The sequence below is a fragment of the Entelurus aequoreus genome, linkage group LG14, assembly GCF_033978785.1.
Source record: "Entelurus aequoreus isolate RoL-2023_Sb linkage group LG14, RoL_Eaeq_v1.1, whole genome shotgun sequence".
Lineage (NCBI taxonomy): Eukaryota > Metazoa > Chordata > Actinopteri > Syngnathiformes > Syngnathidae > Entelurus > Entelurus aequoreus.
In genome coordinates, this window is record NC_084744.1 from 9782405 (window position 1) to 9804721 (window position 22317).

The 22317-nt window shown below is 37.5% G+C and overlaps 1 protein-coding gene across 1 annotated transcript in view; it reads right to left on the reverse strand.

Moving 5' to 3' along the window:
• The window catches only part of erbb4b (erb-b2 receptor tyrosine kinase 4b), a 1077295-nt gene that overhangs the window by 171569 nt on the left and 883409 nt on the right, over positions 1-22317 (reverse strand). Inside the window, exons 16-17 of the mRNA XM_062068882.1 lie at positions 15901-15945; positions 5280-5412 (exon numbers count right to left, since the gene is read on the reverse strand). Of these exons, the coding sequence (XP_061924866.1) occupies positions 5280-5412; positions 15901-15945 (178 nt within the window). The remainder of the gene's footprint in view (positions 1-5279; positions 5413-15900; positions 15946-22317) is intronic.

The window sequence follows — 22317 nt, forward strand, 5'->3', positions numbered from 1 at the left end:
CTAGCGTCGGATAGCGCGTCTGCTATCCAAGTCAAAATCCTCCTGGTTGTGTTGCTGCAGCCAGTCGCTAATACACCGATCCCACCTACAACTTTCTTCTTTGCAGTCTCCATTGTTCATTAAACAAATTGCAAAAGATTCACCAACACAGATGTCCAGAATACTGTGGAATTTTGCAATGAAAACAGAGCTTTTTGTATTGGATACAATGGTGTCCGAATACTTCCGTTTCAACCATTGACGTCACGCGCATACGTCATCATACATAGACGTTTTCAACCGGAAGTTTCGCGGGAAATTTAAAATGTCACTTTATAAGTTAACCCGGCCGTATTGGCATGTGTTGCAATGTTAAGATTTCATCATTGATATATAAACTATCAGACTGCGTGGTCGGTAGTAGTGGCTTTCAGTAGGCCTTTAAGTGCGCCTTATAGTCCGAAAAGTACTTACAAGTGGGAAAAAGCAGCGAAACCTGGTTAACAGTAACGACGCCCTCAACCTTAACTCGGACGCCGAGTGACGGGGCGCTGAGAGAGAAGATTAGTTCCTCAAAGGTCAGTCGGCTGTGGCATGAAGACACAAAGCTCACTTTCGTGCAATCGTCATCTCTCATGACTTGTTGACTGAGCGTCTGTACCGCCAGATAAGTTGCAGGGTTTCCCGCAGCGCTTTGTTGTAAAGGCGGCCGCTATTGTACTATTTTTTTCAGCTATAGTTACATTAATCATTAGTAATGTAGCAGCTTAGTTTTGAATGGCAGGGTCCCTGCTATCACATGTTGATATAAAATATAACATTTACATAATAAAAATCAACTACAGGCTTCCAAAATGCTGTAATAAATTAAGCATGATGAGTTGAACATGTCTCCCCACTTTTAACTCTTTTTTTTAAACGCTTATTGCAAATGCTTACTTACAGTAAGTCATTAATTTGACTTAGTCAGCCATTATTTTGACTTAGTAAATTACTAAGTCATAGTAATGACGTACTTAGTATCTCAGGTAACTAGGACTGTTTTGTTTTTACTTTACGGAAAAAATATTAAGATATATATCGTATATCGCCATTCAGCAAATGGAGCGGAAAACACAACCAAAAGTTGTAGGCTTCTTCACGCGACGAAGCCGGCCTACTTCACCGCAGTCTGTAGTCTATTGCCCACCCAGGCTGTGGTGGCAGCGACCAGGTGGAGACGTGATGGCGACAGGCCGAGTTACACCAACTTACCCGGTCCCCTCCCCTTGGAGAGTCACCTCCTTAACGAACACATTTTCTGGGGGAAACACTGAGTTCACCTTCTGGTTCCAAGGCAATCACTGGAGTTTGTACTTTTGTCACTTCTGTGATGGAATAGTTCCACCAGGCGGGTGTTTCACTCGTGTTATTGTGCTGCATCTCACTAAACGATGACACACCCTACATTTACACCACTGTGGCGACTCGGAATCTCCTCGTTTTTATCCCTAAACCCCCAAATCATGACATGCCTGTCTGCGTTCCTCCTCCACATTCTGCTAGTTCAGCTCCCTGCCTGCGCTCCACACGTCTCCTCCCGCACCCACCTGCTTCCCTTTGTCCACGTCTGCTATCATCCACTCTCCCATCAATCTCCACCACTCCAGGACATTCAGTAAGCCATGGCTGGAGACCATGCACCGTTTTTTTTGTCTAATAACTGAGTGAAATGACTCAGGAGGATCTCAGTGAGAACCATAATAGGGCCAACAAGCCCTCAGTTCTCAGGTGATGTGTTTAATGCTCCCTCTCCATGTCACACTTACACTTAGACTTTCTGTGGGTAATGTAGAATATTGTATGAGAAGCACTCACTCCTACACTAATGATGAGGTACACTACTCTTTTCTGACAGAAAGTTGAAATCCAACACCCGAACCTTTCAGAAAACTTCCCCACCATGGAGTTTGCAATACACCCGACAGAAGGTTCAAACTATTGTACACACACGTGCAAACACAAGAAAGTAGGGGTGCGGGAAAAATAAAAATAAAAAGATTTTCGAATGAATCGTAAAGGGTCATTGGGGAATATATATATATTTTTTAGATATGTATCTCGTGCGCACACAAAAGTTTCTCGTGCGCACGAGAAAGCATTGGATGCGTGCGGATGGTTTTAGGTGTGTGAAAATACCAGTTCAGGACTTAAAGGCCTACTGAAATGAAATGTTATTATTTAAACGTGGATAGCAGATCCATTCTATGTGTCATACTTGATAATTTCGCGATATTGCCATATTTTTGCTGAAAGGATTTAGTAGAGAACAACGACGATAAAGTTTGCACCTTTTGGTCGCTGATAAAAAAAAAAAGCCTTGCCTGTACCGGAAGTAGCGTGACGTCACAGGTGGAAGGGCTGCTCACATTTCCCCGTTGTTTACAATGGAGCGAGAGAGATTCGGACGGAGAAAGCGACGATTACCCCATTAATTGGAGCGAGGTTGAAAGATTTGTGGATGAGGAACGTGAGAGTGAAGGACTAGATTGCAGTGCAGGACGTATCTTTTTTCTCTCTGACCGTGCCTTAGGTACAAGGGTTCATTGGATTCCACACTTTCTCCTTTTTCTATTGTGGATCACGGATTTGTATTTTAAACCACCTCGGATACTATATCCTCTTGAAAATGAGAGTCGAGAACGCGAAATGGACATTCACAGTGACTTTTATCTCCACGACAATACATCGGCGAAACACTTTAGCTACGGAGCTAACGTGATAGCATCGTGCTCAAATGCAAATAGAAACAAAAGAAATAAACCCCTGACTGGAAGGATAGACAGAAAATCAACAATACTATTAAACCATGGACCTGTAAATACATGGTTAATGCTTTCCAGCTTGGCGAAGCTTAACAATGCTGTTGCTAACGACGCCATTGAAGCTAACTTAGCAACGGGACCTCACAGAGCTATACTAAAAACATTAGCTATCCACCTACGCCAGCCAGCCCTCATCTGCTCATCAACACCCGTGCTCACCTGCGTTCCAGTGATCGACGGAAGGACGAAGGACTTCACCCGATCATCCGTGCGGTCGGCGGCTAGCGTCGGATAGCGCGTCTGCTATCCAAGTCAGAGTCCTCCTGGTTATTTTGCTACAGCCAGCCGCTAATACACCGATCCCACCTACAGCTTTCTTCTTTGCAGTCTTCATTGTTCATTAAACAAATTGCAAAAGATTCACCAACACAGATGTCCAGAATACTGTGGAATTTTGAGATGAAAACAGAGCTTTTTTGTATTGGATTCAATGGTGTCCGAATACTTCCGTTTAACCATTGACGTCACGCGCATACGTCATCATACATAGACGTTTTCAACCGGAAGTTTAGCGGGAAATTTAAAATTGCACTTTATAAGTTAACCCGGCCGTATTGGCATGTGTTGCAATGTTAAGATTTCATCATTGATATATAAACTATCAGACTGCGTGGTCGGTAGTAGTGGCTTTCAGTAGGCCTTTAATTTGGCTGTATTTCCAACTAGGACTTTCATCCATGTGTGTTGTGGCAAAATGTGAATGCCTCCCAAAAAAGTATTTCCTTTGCGGAACCTGCATTTTTGTCCGGAAAAGGACAGTTTGCCTCTTCTTTGGGATTAATGAGATTTAAAGGACTGTTAGTCCGACGTTGATGTGATAAAACCTATTTCTTGTTTGGAAGATACACACAATTGTAACTGTTATTTCTTCTTGCACATAATAAATATGTACAACGTGTTTGGATGTATTAATTTATGTAAAATTGTCATTAAATGTAATATTGTCTGACAAAAAGTGATTCGACGTAATATTTTGATATTTACACATCCCATATTTACACACGTGTATTTGACTAGAATACCCTTGTGAGCACTACATATATCAAAATGAAGTACCTACTGTACTGTTTACTTGTTGAAATACCCTTTTTAGAACAAATGTCTACCCAAATGGCCACTTTGTTGCTGCCAAAAATTGATTTCAAGTAATATTTTGATATTGACACATCTTATCTCGGCACATTCTACTAGAATACCCTTTTTAGCATTACATATATATATATTGCGCACAAGATAGTTTCTCGTAGACACGAGAAACTTTTGTTTGCGCACAAGATAGTTTCTTGTGCGCACGAGATAAATATCTAAAAAAATATATTATAATAATAATAATAATAATAAATAAAAATTCCCCCATGTCCCTTTAGGGGCTATGTAGAATCGCAATTATTTTTTGTACCGAAAAAAAATTATATTTGTATTATTATTTTTCTTTTAATGTTTAGCCAACAAAGCAAATATGACTGATAAAAGAGATAGCTTAGCCTACTTACTTTGTAATTTTACATGAACATTTCAACATGTCCAAATTTGTTCATGACAACTACAACTGAGTTGCACACTACAATTAAACAGCTGGTGTGTTCAAATAAGTACAATACTTACAGTATAAACATTTTTTAGGGCTCAACAAAAGACTGGCACAGCCGACTTAATGGCAAAGACTACTTCCTGGCCACGGCAACACTCCTAGGACAAACCGAGATTCGTGCGTACTTGCAAAATCACTCAAAACATAGTTGATCACGTCCGGCACAAGCACTCGGCGGGAAAACAGGCCTCTTGATAGCGGACTGCCTGTAAGTAATATTGCAATTTGCTATACCAATAAAGCAACCATGACTGATAGAAAGCACTCGAAAGTAAGGCTACACTTTTTAAGCTAGCTCAATGATAATGTACATAGACATGCTACTGATTAGCATTAATATTTTTTAGGGCTGTAAAATTATAAAATTTGTTCATGATTATTCACAGGTGATAATGTGCTTGTATAATTAAAATTAGCTTAAGACAAGACCCCAATGTTTGTACACAAATGCAATTTTATCGTCAGAATACTTTTTTAAAATTGTTTTACATGGATGCATGTCATTTATTTGTACAAGGAATTAGTACTATAATGGTTTAAATAAACAATATGTAATTCATACATTGGTCTGATTTAATGTAACTACATTAAATGTAATACATCTATTTAAAAATGTCGTAAAGGAAATGTACATGTTATTTTTAAATACACATTTTAGTTATTTTTTTAACACATTAGCAAAAAAAATTTAGAACTTTTTTTTTTGGCATTGTCATTATTGGGTTTTGTGTGTAGAATTCTGCATATGCTTGAATAGTAACCTTTTTTAAGCACTAACATTCATGGGAAAACACTGCTGAAACATGTCTGAGAGTGGGATATTTTCCACAAAGTAGCGTCCTCACCTCTGTCTCCAGGAAGCGACGGAGGGCCCTTTTCTTCTTGATGTTCTTCCGCCGCAGCGACACGGCCACGCTCAACACAACGATGACCACCATGAAGAGACCACCGATCACACCTGCCGCGATTAAAGGGGTTCTGAGGACAGAGAAGGTGGAGGGGAGATGGTGCAATTCATTAGAAGGGATGATGAAACCACACCGTTCAATTATGGAGGGAAACGACAACAGGAGGTTTTTTTTTAGTGTTTTGGACCAGTGACTCACAAACAGAAAATGTTCAGGTCATGGCGGAGATGACATCCTACGTGATCGAGTAACATATATATATATATATATATATATATATATATATATATATATATATATATATATATATATATATATATATATATATATATATATATATATATGGTATTTTTTATGACTATTTACATTGTAGATTGTCACTGAAGGCATCAAAACTATGACACCTTTGAAGAGAAAACCCTTTCAGGTGACTACCTCTTGAAGCTCATCGAGAGAATGCCAAGAGTGTGCAAAACAGTAATCAGCGCAAAGGGTGGCTATTTTGAAGAAACTAGAATATAAAACACTTCCAAAGACATGCACCTGGGGATAGGTTAATTGGCAACACTAAATAGTCCCTAGTGTGTGAATGTGAGTGTGAATGTTGTCTATCTGTGTTGGCCCTGCGATTAGGTGGTGACTTGTCCAGGGTGTACCCCGCCTACCGCCGACCGAATGCAGTTGATATAGGCTCCTGCACCCCCCGCGGCCCCGAAAAGGGACAAGCGGTAGAAAAATGGATGGATGGATAGAATATAAAACATGTTTTCAGTTATTTCGCCTTTTTGTGTTAAGTACATAACTCCACGTGTGTTCATTCATAGTTGTGATGCCTTAAAGAAAACACATTGAATGAGAAGGTGTGTTCAAACTGTTGGCCTGTACTATATATATATATATAAATGGAAATGGAAAAATTCAACATCGACTACTCCACGAAGGACAATCCCATACCCGCGCAGAATGACTACAAGCTAAGGCTCATAGAAAAGACGGAACACTTCCTAAGAAGGATGCGATGGAAAGCACACTTTTTCCTCCACCCTGAAACAGAAGGAACACAAAAGAAAACTTACGGATTCAAATCCACCAAGAACCCACCCACAGTTGAGGAACTAAAGGATTTTGAAAACGACATGCTCAAAATGATACAATCAGTCAAATTCAAGCCAGTTTGCAACCCACTCCTCACCAAGCTGAAAAATGACACGGAGCGCATCAAGAAAGTAAGCAACCTCATCATAGCCGCCGATAAAACCACAAATTTCTACAGAATGAACATACAAGAACATAACACTTTACTGGACAGAAGCATCACCAAATCATACAAAAAAGCACAACCCAACACTTTACAGAGCATCCACCTGGAAAACAAACGGATTGCGGCCGGACTGGACATCGAGGACAGGGTGGACGCTACAGCCAACAAGGAAGCCTTCATCACATTGAAGGACCACAAACCCAACTTCGCAAATAACCCATCATGCCGACTAATAAACCCAACTAAATCCGAAATAGGAAAAATCAGCAAAATAATCCTGGACAGAATCAACACAAAAATTACGGACAAAACACCACTCAACCAATGGAGAAATACAGCAGCAGTAATCAAATGGTTCAGCAACATCCAAGACAAACAACAGCACAACTTCATCTCCTTCGATGTCGAATAATTTTACCCTTCCATCACGCAAGACCTACTGACCAAAGCACTAGACTTTGCCTCGGACTACGACTCAATCACAGGCAACGAAAGAAACATCATCATCCATGCAAAGAACTCCATACTCTTCCGCAACGGTACACCATGGCAAAAAAAGAACAATTCAACATTCGACGTCACCATGGAGAGTTTTGACGGAGCAGAAACGTGCGAACTTGTTGGGAGTTTCCTCCTCTCCCAGCTCGCTAGCCTCAACCTGAACGTTGGTATTTACCGTGATGACGGACTGGCAGTGTGTCGCGCCTCGCCAAGGAGCAGCGAGAATACCAAGAAGCGTATATGCCAAATCTTCAAAGAGAACGGCCTACGGATCACGATTGAAGCCAACAAGCAAACCGTCAACTTCCTCGACGTCACTTTCAACCTGAGGAATAACAGCTACCAACCATTCACGAAACCCAACGTAACACTCCAATACGTACACCATGACAGCAACCACCCACCCACCACCACGAAAAGAATACCTACCGGTATTAATAAAAGACTATCGATGCTGTCATCTAGCAAAGCTGAATTCGACAAAGCCACCCCCCCAAACCAAAAAGCACTTGATGAAAGCGGATACAACTTCACCCTCACCTACGAACCCACGCCAGGAAACCAACCAAAAAGGAGCAGAAAACGAAACATTATCTGGTACAACCCCCCATACAGCAAAAACGTCTCAACTAATATTGGCCACAAATTCCTCACCCTGATCGACAAACACGTCCCCAAAGGCAACACCCTAAGAAAAGTATTCAACAAGAACAACATTAAATTGAGCTACAGCTGCATGAACAACATACGACAAATCATTTCAAACCACAATAAAGCAATTGAAAAGGAACCGTCCACTACCAGGCAGAACGACTCCAAAACCGACAAAGGCTGTAACTGCCGCAAGAAACCTGATTGCCCTCTCAACGGGGGGTGCTTACAACCATCAGTCGTTTACCAAGCAAAGGTAACACGCAAGGACATTAACACATCCGACACATATGTAGGATTAACTGAGGGAGCATTCAAAACCAGATGGAACAATCACAAGGCTTCTTTCAGAAGCAAAACCTTGCGGAACACTACAGAACTCAGTAAACACATTTGGAATCTCAAAGACAATAATGTTGATAATTCGATAACATGGCAAATTCTTGCATCCAGCACACCTTACAACAGTGGTAATAAAAGATGCAACCTATGCTTAAAAGACAAACTGTTTATTATATACAGTCCAGACTTGTCATCCCTCAACAAGCGCAGCGAAATTGTATCAGCATGCCGTCAGAGAAGGAAACACCTCCTAGGTAACACATGAGTCAATCACCACGCCCCTATGCCTGCCTGTACCCACCCGCTCTGTGCCCTATATAAACCATGGTATGTGAATGCTTCCATTAAAATCTCCTGACGATTGAGGAAACCCTCATGAAACAGGCCTGTAGAGATGAAATAGTCTTGTGATTTTTTTCCCACACATACATATGTGTATATGTATATAAAAAAAAAAAAAAAAAAATATATATATATATATATATATATATATATATATATATATATATACACAGTATATATACACACATATATCTACATACATGTTTCCGTTTCCATATGAGTTGGGAAATTGTGTTAGATGTAAATATAAACGGAATACAATGATTTGCAAATCCTTTTCAACCCATATTCAGTTGAATGCACTACAAAGACAAGATATTTGATGTTCAAACTCATAAACTTTATTTTTTTTTTGCAAATAATAATTAACTTAGAATTTCATGGCTGCAGCACGTGCCAAAGTAGTTGGGAAAGGGCATGTTCACCACTGTGTTACATGGCCTTTCCTTTTAACAACACTCAGTAAACATTTGGGAACTGAGGAGACACATTTTTGAAGCTTCTCAGGTGGAATTCTTTCCCATTCTTGCTTGATGTACAGCTTTAGTTGTTCAACAGTCCAGGGGTCTCCCTTGTGCTATTTTAGGCTTCGTAATGCGCCACACATTTTCAAAGGGAGACAGGTCTGGACTACAGGCAGGCCAGTCTAGTACCTGCACTCTTACTATGAAGCCACGTTAATGTAACCCGTGGCTTGGCATTGTCTTGCTGAAATAAGCAGGGGCGTCCATGGTAACGTTGCTTGGATGGCAACATATGTTGCTCCAAAACCTGTGTGTACCTTTCAGCATTAATGGCGCCTTCACAGATGTGTAAGTTACCCATGTCTTGGGCACTAATACACCCCCATACCATCACAAATGCTGGCTTTTACACTTTGCGCCTAGAACAATCCGGATGGTTCTTTTCCTCTTTGGTCCGGAGGACACGATGTCCACAGTTTCCAAAAACAATTTGAAATGTGGACTTGTCAGACCACAAAACACTTTTCCACTTTGTATCAGTCCATCTTAGATGAGCTCAGGCCCAGCGAAGCCGACAGCGTTTCTGGGTGTTGTTGATAAACGGTTTTCGCCTTGCATAGGAGAGTTTTAACTTACACTTACAGATGTAGCGACCAACTGACAGTGGGTTTCTGAAGTGTTCCTGAGCCCATGTGGTGATATCCTTTACACACTGATGTGGCTTGTTGATGCAGTACAGCCTGAGGGATCGAAGGTCACGGGCTTAGCTGCTTACGTGCAGTGATTTCTCCAGATTCTCTGAACCCTTTGATGATATTACGGACCGTAGATGGTGAAATCCCTAAATTCCTTGCAATAGCTGGTTGAGAAAGTTTTTTCTTCAACTGTTCAACAATTTGCTCACGCATTTGTTGACAAAGTGGTGACCCTCGCCCCATCCTTGTTTGTGAATGACTGAGCATTTCATGGAATCTACTTTTATACCCAATCATGGCACCCACCTGTTCCCAATTTGCCTGCACACCTGTGGGATGTTCCAAATAAGTGTTTGATGAGCATTCCACAACTTTATCAGTATTTATTGCCACATTTCCCAACTTCTTTGTCACGTGTTGCTGGCATCAAATTCTAAAGTTAATGATTATTTGCCAAAAAAAAAATGTTTATCAGTTTGAACATCAAATATGTTGTCTTTGTAGCATATTCAACTGAATATGGGTTGAAAATGATTTGCAAATCATTGTATTCCGTTTATATTTACATCTAACACAATTTCCCAACTCATATGGAAACCTGGTTTGTATGATATTTTTTCTACATGTAAAACACTTCCTTGTGGTCTACATAACATGTAATGGTGGTTCTTTGGTCAAAATGTTGCATAGATTATGATCATTTTAGAGTCACTTTCTGACAATCTGACAGGATCGGCTGTTTTGTGGGCGGTCTTATACGTGCCTCCACTTCGACAGCGTCTTCTCCCCGTCATCTTTGTTGAAGGGGTGTAGCGTGCAAGGGTGGGAGTGGAAGAAGTGTCAAGAGATGGATCTAACTGTTTTAATGACATTCAGACTTTACTTCAATCAATAACGGAGGAGCATCAACAACGCCGGAGTGTGTCCCTTAACACTCCCCTGAAAAACCATCCGACCGGAACTCTCTAATAACTAAAGGTCTGTGGGGGAATTATGTAAACTCACTACAATTGCTGATTTTAGCGCACTACTTTATACAAACCGCGTTTCCATATGAGTTGGGAAATTGTGTTAGATGTAAATATAAACGGAATACAATGATTTGCAAATCATTTTCAACCCATATTCAGTTGAATATGCTACAAAGACAACATATTTGATGTTCAAACTGATAAACATTTTTTTTTTGGCAAATAATCATTAACTTTAGCATTTGATGCCAGCAACACGTGACAAAGAAGTTGGGAAAGGTGGCAATAAAAACTGATAAAGTTGAGGAATGCTCATCAAACACTTATTTGGAACATCCCACAGGTGAACAGGCAAATTGGGAACAGGTGGGTGCCATGATTGGGTATAAAAGTAGATTCCATGAAATGCTCAGTCATTCACAAACAAGGATGGGGCGAGGGTCACCACTTTGTCAACAAACGTGTGAGCAAATTGTTGAACAGTTTAAGAAAAACCTTTCTCAACCAGCTATTGCAAGGAATTTAGGGATTTCACCATCTACGGTCCGTAATATCATCAAAAGGGTTCAGAGAATCTGGAGAAATCACTGCACGTAAGCAGCTAAGCCCGTGACCTTCGATCCCTCAGGCTGTACTGCATCAACAAGCCACATCAGTGTGTAAAGGATATCACCACATGGGCTCAGAAACACTTCAGAAACCCACTGTCAGTAACTACAGTTGGTCGCTACATCTGTAAGTGCAAGTTAAAACTCTCCTATGCAAGGCGAAAACCGTTTATCAACAACACCCAGAAACGCCGTCGGCTTCGCTGGGCCTGAGCTCATCTAAGATGGACTGATACAAAGTGGAAAAGGGTTCTGTGGTCTGACGAGTCCACATTTCAAATTGTTTTTGGAAACTGTGGACGTCGTGTCCTCCGGACCAAAGAGGAAAAGAACCATCCGGATTGTTATAGGCGCAAAGTGTAAAAGCCAGCATGTGTGATGGTATGGGGGTGTATTAGTGCCCAAGACATGGGTAACTTACACATCTGTGAAGGCGCCATTAATGCTGAAAGGCACATAAAGGTTTTGGAGCCATATATGTTGCCATCCAAGCAACGTTACCATGGACGCCCCTGCTTATTTCAGCAAGACAATGCCAAGCCACGTGTTACATCAACGTGGCTTCATAGTAAAAGAGTGCGGGTACTAGACTGGCCTGCCTGTAGTCCAGACCTGTCTCCCATTGGAAATGTGTGGCGCATTATGAAGCCTAAAATACCACAACGGAGACCCCCGGACTGTTGAACAACTTAAGCTGTACATCAAGCAAGAATGGGAAAGAATTCCACCTGAGAAGCTTCAAAAATGTGTCTCCTCAGTTCCCAAACGTTTACTGAGTGTTGTTAAAAGGAAAGGCCATGTAACACAGTGGTGAACATGCCCTTTCCCAACTACTTTGGCACGTGTTGCAGCCACGAAATTCTAAGTTAATTATTATTTGCAAAAAAAAATAAAGTTAATGAGTTTGAACATCAAATATCTTGTCTTTGTAGTGCATTCAGCTAAATATTGGTTAAAATGGATTTGCAAATCATTGTATTCCGTTTATATTTACACGTACACAATTTCCCAACTCATATGGAAACGGGGTTTGTATTAGAAATGGCAACAGCAGAGGATGAACGTCCCATAACAAGAAGATAGAAAAAAAGAAGAAGCTTATCGACTATGGCGCGGACTACAATGGCAGACACGTGCAAGTTTCAGGACTTATGCAGATCCCAAATACACATCAGCAGGTACCAGAAGGTAAGACAAGTTGGTTTTGCATAATATTGCGAAACAAAACGTCAGGAATGCATGACTACAGAACCACGCAGGATGAGAACAATCAATTAGACGGGCGTGACTATTGAGTGGCAGCTTAATCAAACTTGCATGCAGTCTTTCCGTCGGATCCTCGGCCTGTTGGAATCATGAATGCCTGATAAGCCATATCAAATCATGCTCAAAAGGCGATACTGCTACCAGGCAGCAGATGCGCGAGATATGTGGCGCCCAAACTGAGATGGACTTCTACTGGATCACAGCTCTGCTATCGGAGATCTGATAAGAACCGATCCTCTCCCCGGGTCAACTGAGCGACATTCTGCTCCTTCTTTTTCCCCAACAGGCACTGTCTCACGCTGAGCAGAAGAGTGGAGATGTTTCTATTCTTTAAACCCGAGATGTGTCCTGGACTTATCTACTTGCCTTGGAAACTGGCTGCCTATTTATAGCAGGGTGTCCAAACTTTTTGAATTGGGGGCCGTACTGGGCTATAAAAAATGTGACTGGGGACCAAAAGTCGACTGTATGTAAAGTAACAATATATTTATATACACATATACTGTATATCCTATGTGTGTACATTTATATATACATATTATTATTATTAATATTATATATATATATATATATATATATATATATATATATATATATATATATATATATATATATATATATATATATATATATATATATATATATATATATATATATATGATGTCCGATAATGGCTTTTTTGCCGATATCCGATATTCCGATATTGTCCAACTCTTAATTACCGATACCGATATCAACCGATACCGATATATACAGTTGTGGAATTAATACATTATTATGCCTAATTTGGACAACCAGGTATGGTGAAGATAAGGTCCTTTTTTTAAAAAATGAATAAAATAAAATAAGATAAATAAATTAAAAACATTTTCTTGAATATAAAAGAAAGTAAAACAATATAAAAACATTTACATAGAAACTAGTAACTAATGAAAATGAGTAAACTTAACTGTTAAAGGTTAGTACTAATAGTGGACCAGCAGCACGCACAATCGTGTGTGCTTACCGACTGTATCGATATATATTGATATATAATGTAGGAACCAGAATATTAATAACAGAAAGAAACAACCCTTTTGTGTGAATGAGTGTAAATGGGGGAGGGAGGTTTTTTGGGTTGGTGCACTAATTGTAAGTGTATCTTGTGTTTTTTATGTTGATTTAATAAAAAAATTTAAAAAATAAAATTAAAAAAAATAAATAAAAATGATACCCATAATAAAAAAAACGATACCAATGATTTCCGATATTACATTTTAAAGCATTTATCTCTAATATATATATATATATATATATTAAAAAATGTCCGATAATGTCTTTTTTGCCGATATCCGATATTCCGATATTGTCCAACTCTTAATTACCAATTCCGATATCAACCGATACCGATATATACAGTCGTGGAATTAACACATTATTGTGTCTAATTTTGTTGTGATGCCCCGCTGGATGCATTAAACAATGTAACAAGGTTTTCCAAAATAAATCAACTCAAGTTATGGAAAAAAATGCCAACATGGCACTGCCATATTTATTATTGAAGTCACAAAGTGCATTATTTTTTTTAACATGCCTCAAAACAGCAGCTTGGAATTTGGGACATGCTCTCCCTGAGAGAGCATGAGGAGGGTGGTGTTGGGGGGGGGGGGGGTTCCTGGAGGATAGAGGTGGGTGTATATTGTAGCGTCCCGGAAGAGTTAGTGCTGCAAGGGGTTCTGGGTATTTGTTCTGTTGTGTTTATGTTGTGTTACGGTGCGGATGTTCTCCCGAAATGTGTTTGTCATTCTTGTTTGGTGTGGGTTCACAGTGTAGCGCATATTTGTGACAGTGTTAAAGTTGTTTATACGGTCACCCTCAGTGTGACCTGTATGGCTGTTGACCAAGTATGTATGGCATTCACTTGTGTGTGTGAAAAGCCGTAGATATTATGTGACTGGGCTGGCACGCAAAGGCAGTGCCTTTAAGGTCTATTGGCGCTCTGTATTTCTCCCTACGTCCGTGTACACAGCGGCGTTTTAAAAAGTCATACATTTTACTTTTTGAAACCGATACTGATAATTGTGAAACCGATACCGATAATTTCCGATATTACATTTAAAAGCATTTATCGGCCGATAATATCGGTAGTCTGGTATTATCGGACATCCCTAATATATATATATATATATATATATATATATATATATATATATATATATATATATATATATATATATATATATATATATATATATATATATATATATATATATATATATATGATTAATATAGATAGATTTTAAGGGTAAGTGAAAGTTGGACTCCTACACCTTAGATATTTGTAATCAATCAGAAATATCAAGCAACTAACATGGATAAGTGTGGAGAGAGTCTTTGTTGCATTTGTCCCATCATGCATTGCAGTGGGTTTAAATGGGTGTCATTTTGAAGTATGTGTGGTGCTTGGACATGTTTTATAACATCCACAAAGTTCAGTGAGCAGGTTGTGATACGTGCGACATGTGTGTTGACAAATTGTGTTAGTTATTTGGCACCATGAGCGAGAAAGGTTGTTTGGATTGGGTCATATATAAAATACTGTGCTGTGGGCACTTAAACTTGAAATTCACGGTCATTAATCTCATTTATGTACATTGTCAACCAGGTGGCGGCAAACTTGCAGCAATTATACTGTCAGATATTTAAAATTAAGTTAGAGGCCCCTAACGGAGCAGATTCAGATTAAACTCATGATGTCTCACGGGCCAAACGGAACACGCTGGCGGGCCGTAGTTTGGACACCCCTGATCTGTAGGTAAGAATCTAACAAACAATATCAATCAAGCTCGGATGCTGCACGGAAAATAAATACATTACCTACTGTGGATCTGGATTATATTTTTGCCTCATTCCTGTGAGAATCCTGCGAGTGACTAAAGCATTAAAGAGTGAGGTTGGTTCATTTATCCAGGACGAGTTGCAATGCACTCAAACAACTACCAGGTAGCATTTGTGAGCAGATAATTGTGGAGGGAGATGGGGCCAGCGCTGCCTGCAGGAGCAAAGGTCACCGCCTCTGTCCATGGTGCTGAGGAAAGAGCACCATCAGACGGGGGCGTGGCAGTGCTGACGGCGAGACACAGCTGTCAGGTGATTAGATTTCACAGGCGGTACGTGTTCATCTAATCATCTGTTGTCTTTAACAGTAAGCGGCAGGGAGCAGGAAGAGAGAGAGGATACGGACGTGTCTGAAAAGTCACGTTCTACTGGAGAGAAAACTTTTGTTAAAAACATTATTATTAAAACCTTGTTAAAACCTGCACGCTTGGCTCCTGTGGGACTGCGAGGACGCAACTTCCACAATAATGTTTTAGTTTTCAAAGGCAGACCAATGTTTCTTAGCATCTTTTGGAAATGTGCACGTTTATCATTGTGCTCCTGTTCTGACTTGAACAACAATAGAGAAGTCATCATGTACCTGTCCATCCAGCCAATGCAGTCTTGAAGTCTCGGTCCAGTGCATCTGCATGAAGACATGAAGGACTGAGTTAAAGATCTGAGGATATTTAGATATGTTGAGCCAGTAATGCCAGAAAGAATCATACAGGTGAAACTTACAAATATTAAGTGCAAATGTTCGTTGATATTCACTAGGTGTGAATGCTCATATCCAACAGAGGCTCACAACATGCACATCAAGATTTTTCTTTTGAGATCATTTTGATAATTGTGGCTCACAGCTTATGAAAAGCCCAAATTGAAAATCTCACAACATTTGGGGGTTTGAAAAACCTGTAAACAGATATCGTCAAAATGAAAACAAATATAGATCATCAAAATGATGACGAATAAAGTTCATCCAATAAAACTCTCAATAAAGATCATCCAATAAAATCATCAATAAAGATCATCAATAAAGATAATCAAAATGATAACAAAAAAAGATCATCCAATACAATCATCAGTAAAGATCATGAAAATGATAATCAATAAAGTTCATCCAATAAAATCATCAATAAAGATCATCAATGAAGATAATCAAAATGATTAAAAAAATGATAATCAATAAAGTGCATCCAATAAAATATTCAATAAAGATCATCAATAAAGATCATCCAATAAAATCATCAATAAATATCATCAAAATGATAACCAATAAAGATAATCAATAAAAAATAATTCAATAAAATCATCAATAAAGATAATCAAAATGATAATCATTTAAGTTCATCCAATAAAATATTCAATAAAGATCATCCAATAAAAATCATCAATAAAAATCATCCAATAAAATCATCAATAAAGATAATCAAAATGATAACCAATAAGGATAATCAATATAATAATCAATAAAATCATTGATGAAGATCATCAAAATGATAACCAACAAAGATAATCCATAAAATCATTAATAAAATCATCAATACAGATCATCAAAATGATAACCAACAAAGATCATCCATAAAATCATAAATAAAGATCATCAATAAAATAATCAATAAAGATAATCAAAATGATCATCAATAAAGATAATCAAAATGATCATCAAAGTTAATCCAATAACATATTCAATGAATATCATCAATAAAGACCGTCCAATAAAATCATCAAAGAAGATAATCAAAATGATAACCAATAAAGATCATCAATAAATATCATCCAAAAAAATCATCAATAAAGATAATCAAAATGATAACCAATAAGGATCATCAATAAAATCCTCCATAAAGATCATCAAAATGATAACCAACAAAGATCATCAATAAAATCATAAATAAAGATCATCAATAAAATAATCAATAAAGATAATCAAATTGATCATCAATAAAGTTCATCCAATACAATCTTCAATAAAGATCATCAATAAAGATATTTCAATAAAATCATCAATAAATATCATCAAAATGACAACCAATAAAGATAATACGATAAAATTATCCATAAAGATCATCAAAATGATAACTAATAAAGATAATCAATAAAGATAATCAATAAAGATAATCAATAAAATAATCAATAAAGATCATCAAAATGATAACCAATAAAGATAATTTATAAATATAATTCATAAAGATCATCAAAATGATAACCAATAACGATAATCAATAAAGATCATCCATAAAGATCATCAAAATGATAACCAATAAAGATCATCCATAAAATCATCAAGATCATCAAATTGATAACCAATAAAGATCATCAATAGAATCATCAATAAAAATAATCAAAATGATAACCAATAAAGATCATCAATAAATATAATCACTATGATAACCAAAAAAGATCATCAATAAAATCATCAATAAATATAATCACAATGATAACCAATAAAGATCATCAATAAAATCATCAATAAAGATAATCAAAATGATAATCAATAAAGTTCATTCAATAAAATCCTCAATTAAGATCATCAAATGAATAACCAATAAAGTTCATTCAATAAAATCATCAATAAAGATAATCAATATGATAACCAATAAAGATAATCAAAATGCTAATCAATAAAGTTAATTCAATAAAATCCTCAATAAAGATCATCAAAAAGATAACTCATAAAGATCATCAATAAAGATCACCAATGCAGGCTTCGTACCACAACGCTTCCTTTCTAGTCTCTCCTCTGTCCATGGTAACGTACTGGAAGTGGTTTTATATTTGTTTTAATGTTTATTCATGTACCCATATGGTTGTCAAAGTTAAAGAATTGTTGTGATTTCTGATTGTTTGTGAGGGCACCCATGAGACTTCTGTGTATGTGTGCATGTTGACAGAGCAGCGCATTGTTGTTTAGGCGTGTTTCTTCTGGAGATTTTTTTTTTTTTTTTTCCCCGATTTACCTTATTCAAGAAATATGAATTGATCAAAGTATTGTGAGTAATCAAATGAGTTGACTTGTTATTTTTCACAGCCCTGATATTTCCCCTATCTTTCACTTTTAAACAACTGTAAACATGAGATTCTACTTTGAAAAATGTTCAAAGGAAACAAAGTTAACATTGCCAGACTGCAACTTATGTTTAAGTGTCATCAACTTTATATGATGTTTTGTTTTTAGGATTAGGGTTTCCCACACATTCATTTATTTGTGGCGGCCCGCCACGAAAGAATCACGTCCGCCACAAATAAAAAAATAAAAAAATAAAAAAATTGAAACATTTTTTTTTTTTTTTTTTTTTTGTTCTCTCCAGCTTCTCAGGCAAATCATATAGTTGATGTAGATGCCCATATCAGCTGTTCAGATTTACTTTACAAAAGAGAAGTGTAGGATACTTCTATTGTTGCCTTATTTGTATTTGACTCTATTAAATGTATTTATATTAGAAACACAACAGGTGTATATAACAAAGGGTGCAAAGTCTGCAGGCAGTAGGAAACACATGGTTAAGAAGTATAGGGAGTAAAACTGATGGCAGTCTAAAGTTCAAGATTTTTGGAGCTCTTTGTTCAGTGGATCAGATGTTTGATGAAGCTCTGTGTCTATCTACCACCACTACTGTTTTCTGTTTATTTGTTACTGACTGTGGCAGGACACCTCTGCCTCTGTTTCACTTTATGTTGCTGGTAAATAATATGGTTGTAGTAGTAGGCTAAAGTTAAATTATTTAGTATGCACTAATTAAAGGGGCAGAGCTTTGAGACATTTTAGCTTTTATACTTTATAAGATATATTTTTTGTAAGAACCACAATTAATAAATATATTTCAGTTAATAACTTATTGTTCAAATCTGTATATAAATATGTACATAAAGTGTTGTAATTATATTGTAAAATGGATGGATGGATGGACGGACGTTTAAAACGAAACTGTTATTATTAATTAGTAAGTATACATTTTTTGAGCCTTTTTAGAGAAAACCAAATCATTGAAGTACATTATGCAAATTACCCAATCATGTCATGGTGACCACGCCCATAGCCACGCCCCCACCACCACAGGTATCTTGGCAGTTTATGGGAAACACTGAAAAGTATAGTATCGCAGTACTAATGAATCAAAAATGGTACTATACTCTGTTTGAAAAGTACCGGTTCCCCATTCTTTTTATTACATTTTTTCACAGGCATGACGACACGTCGTCACTTCATGACATTGCTGGTTTTACGAGCAGAGGAGCATGTTCGGCAACGCACAATCACCGAGTACTTACAAGCAGACAAGGCGTGCAGACAGAAAAGGGAGAATGAACGTGTTTTGGTTTAAAACTAAAGATAAAGGTGAAGTTATAACACTAAAACGCCCTCAAGAAGCAGATAACATCCATCCGCAGTCGGCAGTGTTTTAACTACTTCTAAATCACTAATCCTTGTCTCCAGGGCGACAAGTAAAATATGTTTCTTACAAGTATCATGCCTGCAGGACAAGGAATAGCTAAACATGCTTCACTACACAACGTAGGAGGATACAATAGCTCACCGGCGTCACCGCTAACAAAAGATAGTGCTCCTGATTGTAAACAAATGCCATGGGTGGATCTACACCTGACATCCACTGTTATTATACCAAGTACAATAGCGTATTCAGTTGATACGACTATGATTACATCGATATTTTTTATCGTCACCATTTTTTTTTTAATTTTTTTTTAAAACATTCATAATGTGTTTATAAACTAAGGAAATACATCCCTAGACACATTGGGACTTTGACCAATGTAGGATACTGTAACTACTTGATATTGGACTAAATGTGTGGTATCATCCAAAACTAATGTAAAGTATCAAAGAAGAGAAGAATAAGTGATTATCACATTTGAACAGAAGTGTAGATAGAACATGTTGAAACAGAAAATAAGCAGATATTAACAGTAAATGAACAAGTGGATTAATAATACATTTTTACAGCTTGTCCCTCATAATGTTGACAAAGTAATAGGTGTATAAATGACACAATATGTTACTGCATATGTCAGCAGACTAAATAGGAGCCTTTGTTTGTTTACTTACTACTAAAAGACAAGTTGTCGAGTATGTTCACTATTTTATTGAAGGACTAAATTGTTCTTCGATTGCAATAATAAACATATGTTTAATGTACCGTAAGATTTTTGGTTAAAATAAAGCCAATAATGCCATTTTGTGTGGTCCCCTTTATTTAGTAATGTACCGAAAAGCATCAAAATACATTTTTGTACCAGTACTAAAATATTGGCATGGGGGCCAACCCTAGTGTGGAGCCTGTAATTCCCTGCATGCGTCTTCCGTAAAAAGGGCGAGCTGCTTATGAAGCTGTACCTGTGACAGAGTGTCAGCCCGGTGTTTTCCATTTACGACTACATTGTTATGCTCCAGTGAGCCGGGGGGCTGTCACTCAGGAAAGGAGAAGTAACACACTGGGATGACACGCGCTCCCCGCGGAGTAAAATACACAATTGTAGCTCACCAAGCAGTGTTGAATATTGCATGGAGAGATGGCTCGCTGGTGAGTGATGGAGAGGAATTTGAAGGACTTCTCTCTTCTAATTGTCCATCTATTTTTTTGTTGCTGGTCTTGAAAAGTGTCAGAATATTACTTTATGTTCCAGTGACGCAACATGAGGACGAAAAGAGCAACAATCATACCAATACTTAAAGGGGAATAGCACTTCTTCGGAAATTTGCAATCCTTATGTTTTTCTTTTTTTATGGTTTGTAATTCGTAAACAAATGCTAGCAAAAGTCAGCTAAGAATGTAGGGAGTGCAATTCCCTCTAATGGCTCTAAAAGATATCCAAAAACCTCCATCAATGTATTATACACGCGCTGTAAGTATATATGTAGTATCTAGTAACATTCCTAATAACATGTAATATTTACATATTTGGATCATTTTAAGCATATTAACTTCACAGACGCATCACAACGTTCACTTTTCCTTCAACAACAACAGGACTACTAATCATGGCAGACTTGATGCAAGACAAGAACACATTTGTTTTTCTTTTTTTATGGTTTTAACTCGTAAACAAATGCTAGCAAAAGTCAGCTAAGAATGTAGGGAGTGCAATTCCCTCCAATATGCCTATAAAATGCTCTAAAAGATATCCAAAAACCTCCATCAAGGTTTTATATACGCGCTGTAAGTATATATATAGTATCTAGTAACATTCATAATAACATGTAATATTTAGATATTTTGATCATTTTAAGCATATTAACTTCACAGACGCATCACAACGTTCACTTTTCCTTCAACAACAACAGGACTACTAATCATGGCAGACTTGATGCAAGACAAGAACACATATGTTTTTTTTTTTTTATGGTTTTAACTCGTAAACAAATGCTAGCAAAAGTCAGCTAAGAATGTAGGGAGTGCAATTCCCTCCAATCTGGCAATAAAACGCTCTAAAAGATATCCAAAAACCTCCATCAAGGTTTTATAAACGCGCTGTAAGTATATATGTAGTATCTAGTAACATTCCTAATAACATGTAATATTTACATATTTTGATAATTTTAAGCATATTAACTTCACAGACGCATCACAACGTTCACTTTTCCTTCAACAACAACAGGACTACTAATCATGGCAGACTTGATGCAAGACAAGAACACGTATGTTTTTCTTTTTTTATGGTTTCTAACTTGTAAACAAATGCTAGCAAAAGTCAGCTAAGAATGTAGGGAGTGCAATTCCCTCTAATCTGCCTATAAAATGCTCTAAAAGATATCCAAAAACCTCCATCAAGGTTTTATATACGTGCTGTAAGTATATATGTAGTATCTAGTAACATTCCTAATAACATGTAATATTTACATATTTTGATAATTTTAAGCATATTAACTTCACAGACGCATCACAACGTTCACTTTTCCTTCAACAACAACAGGACTACTAATCATGGCAGACTTGATGCAAGACAAGAACACATATGTTTTTCTTTTTTTATGGTTTCTAACTTGTAAACAAAT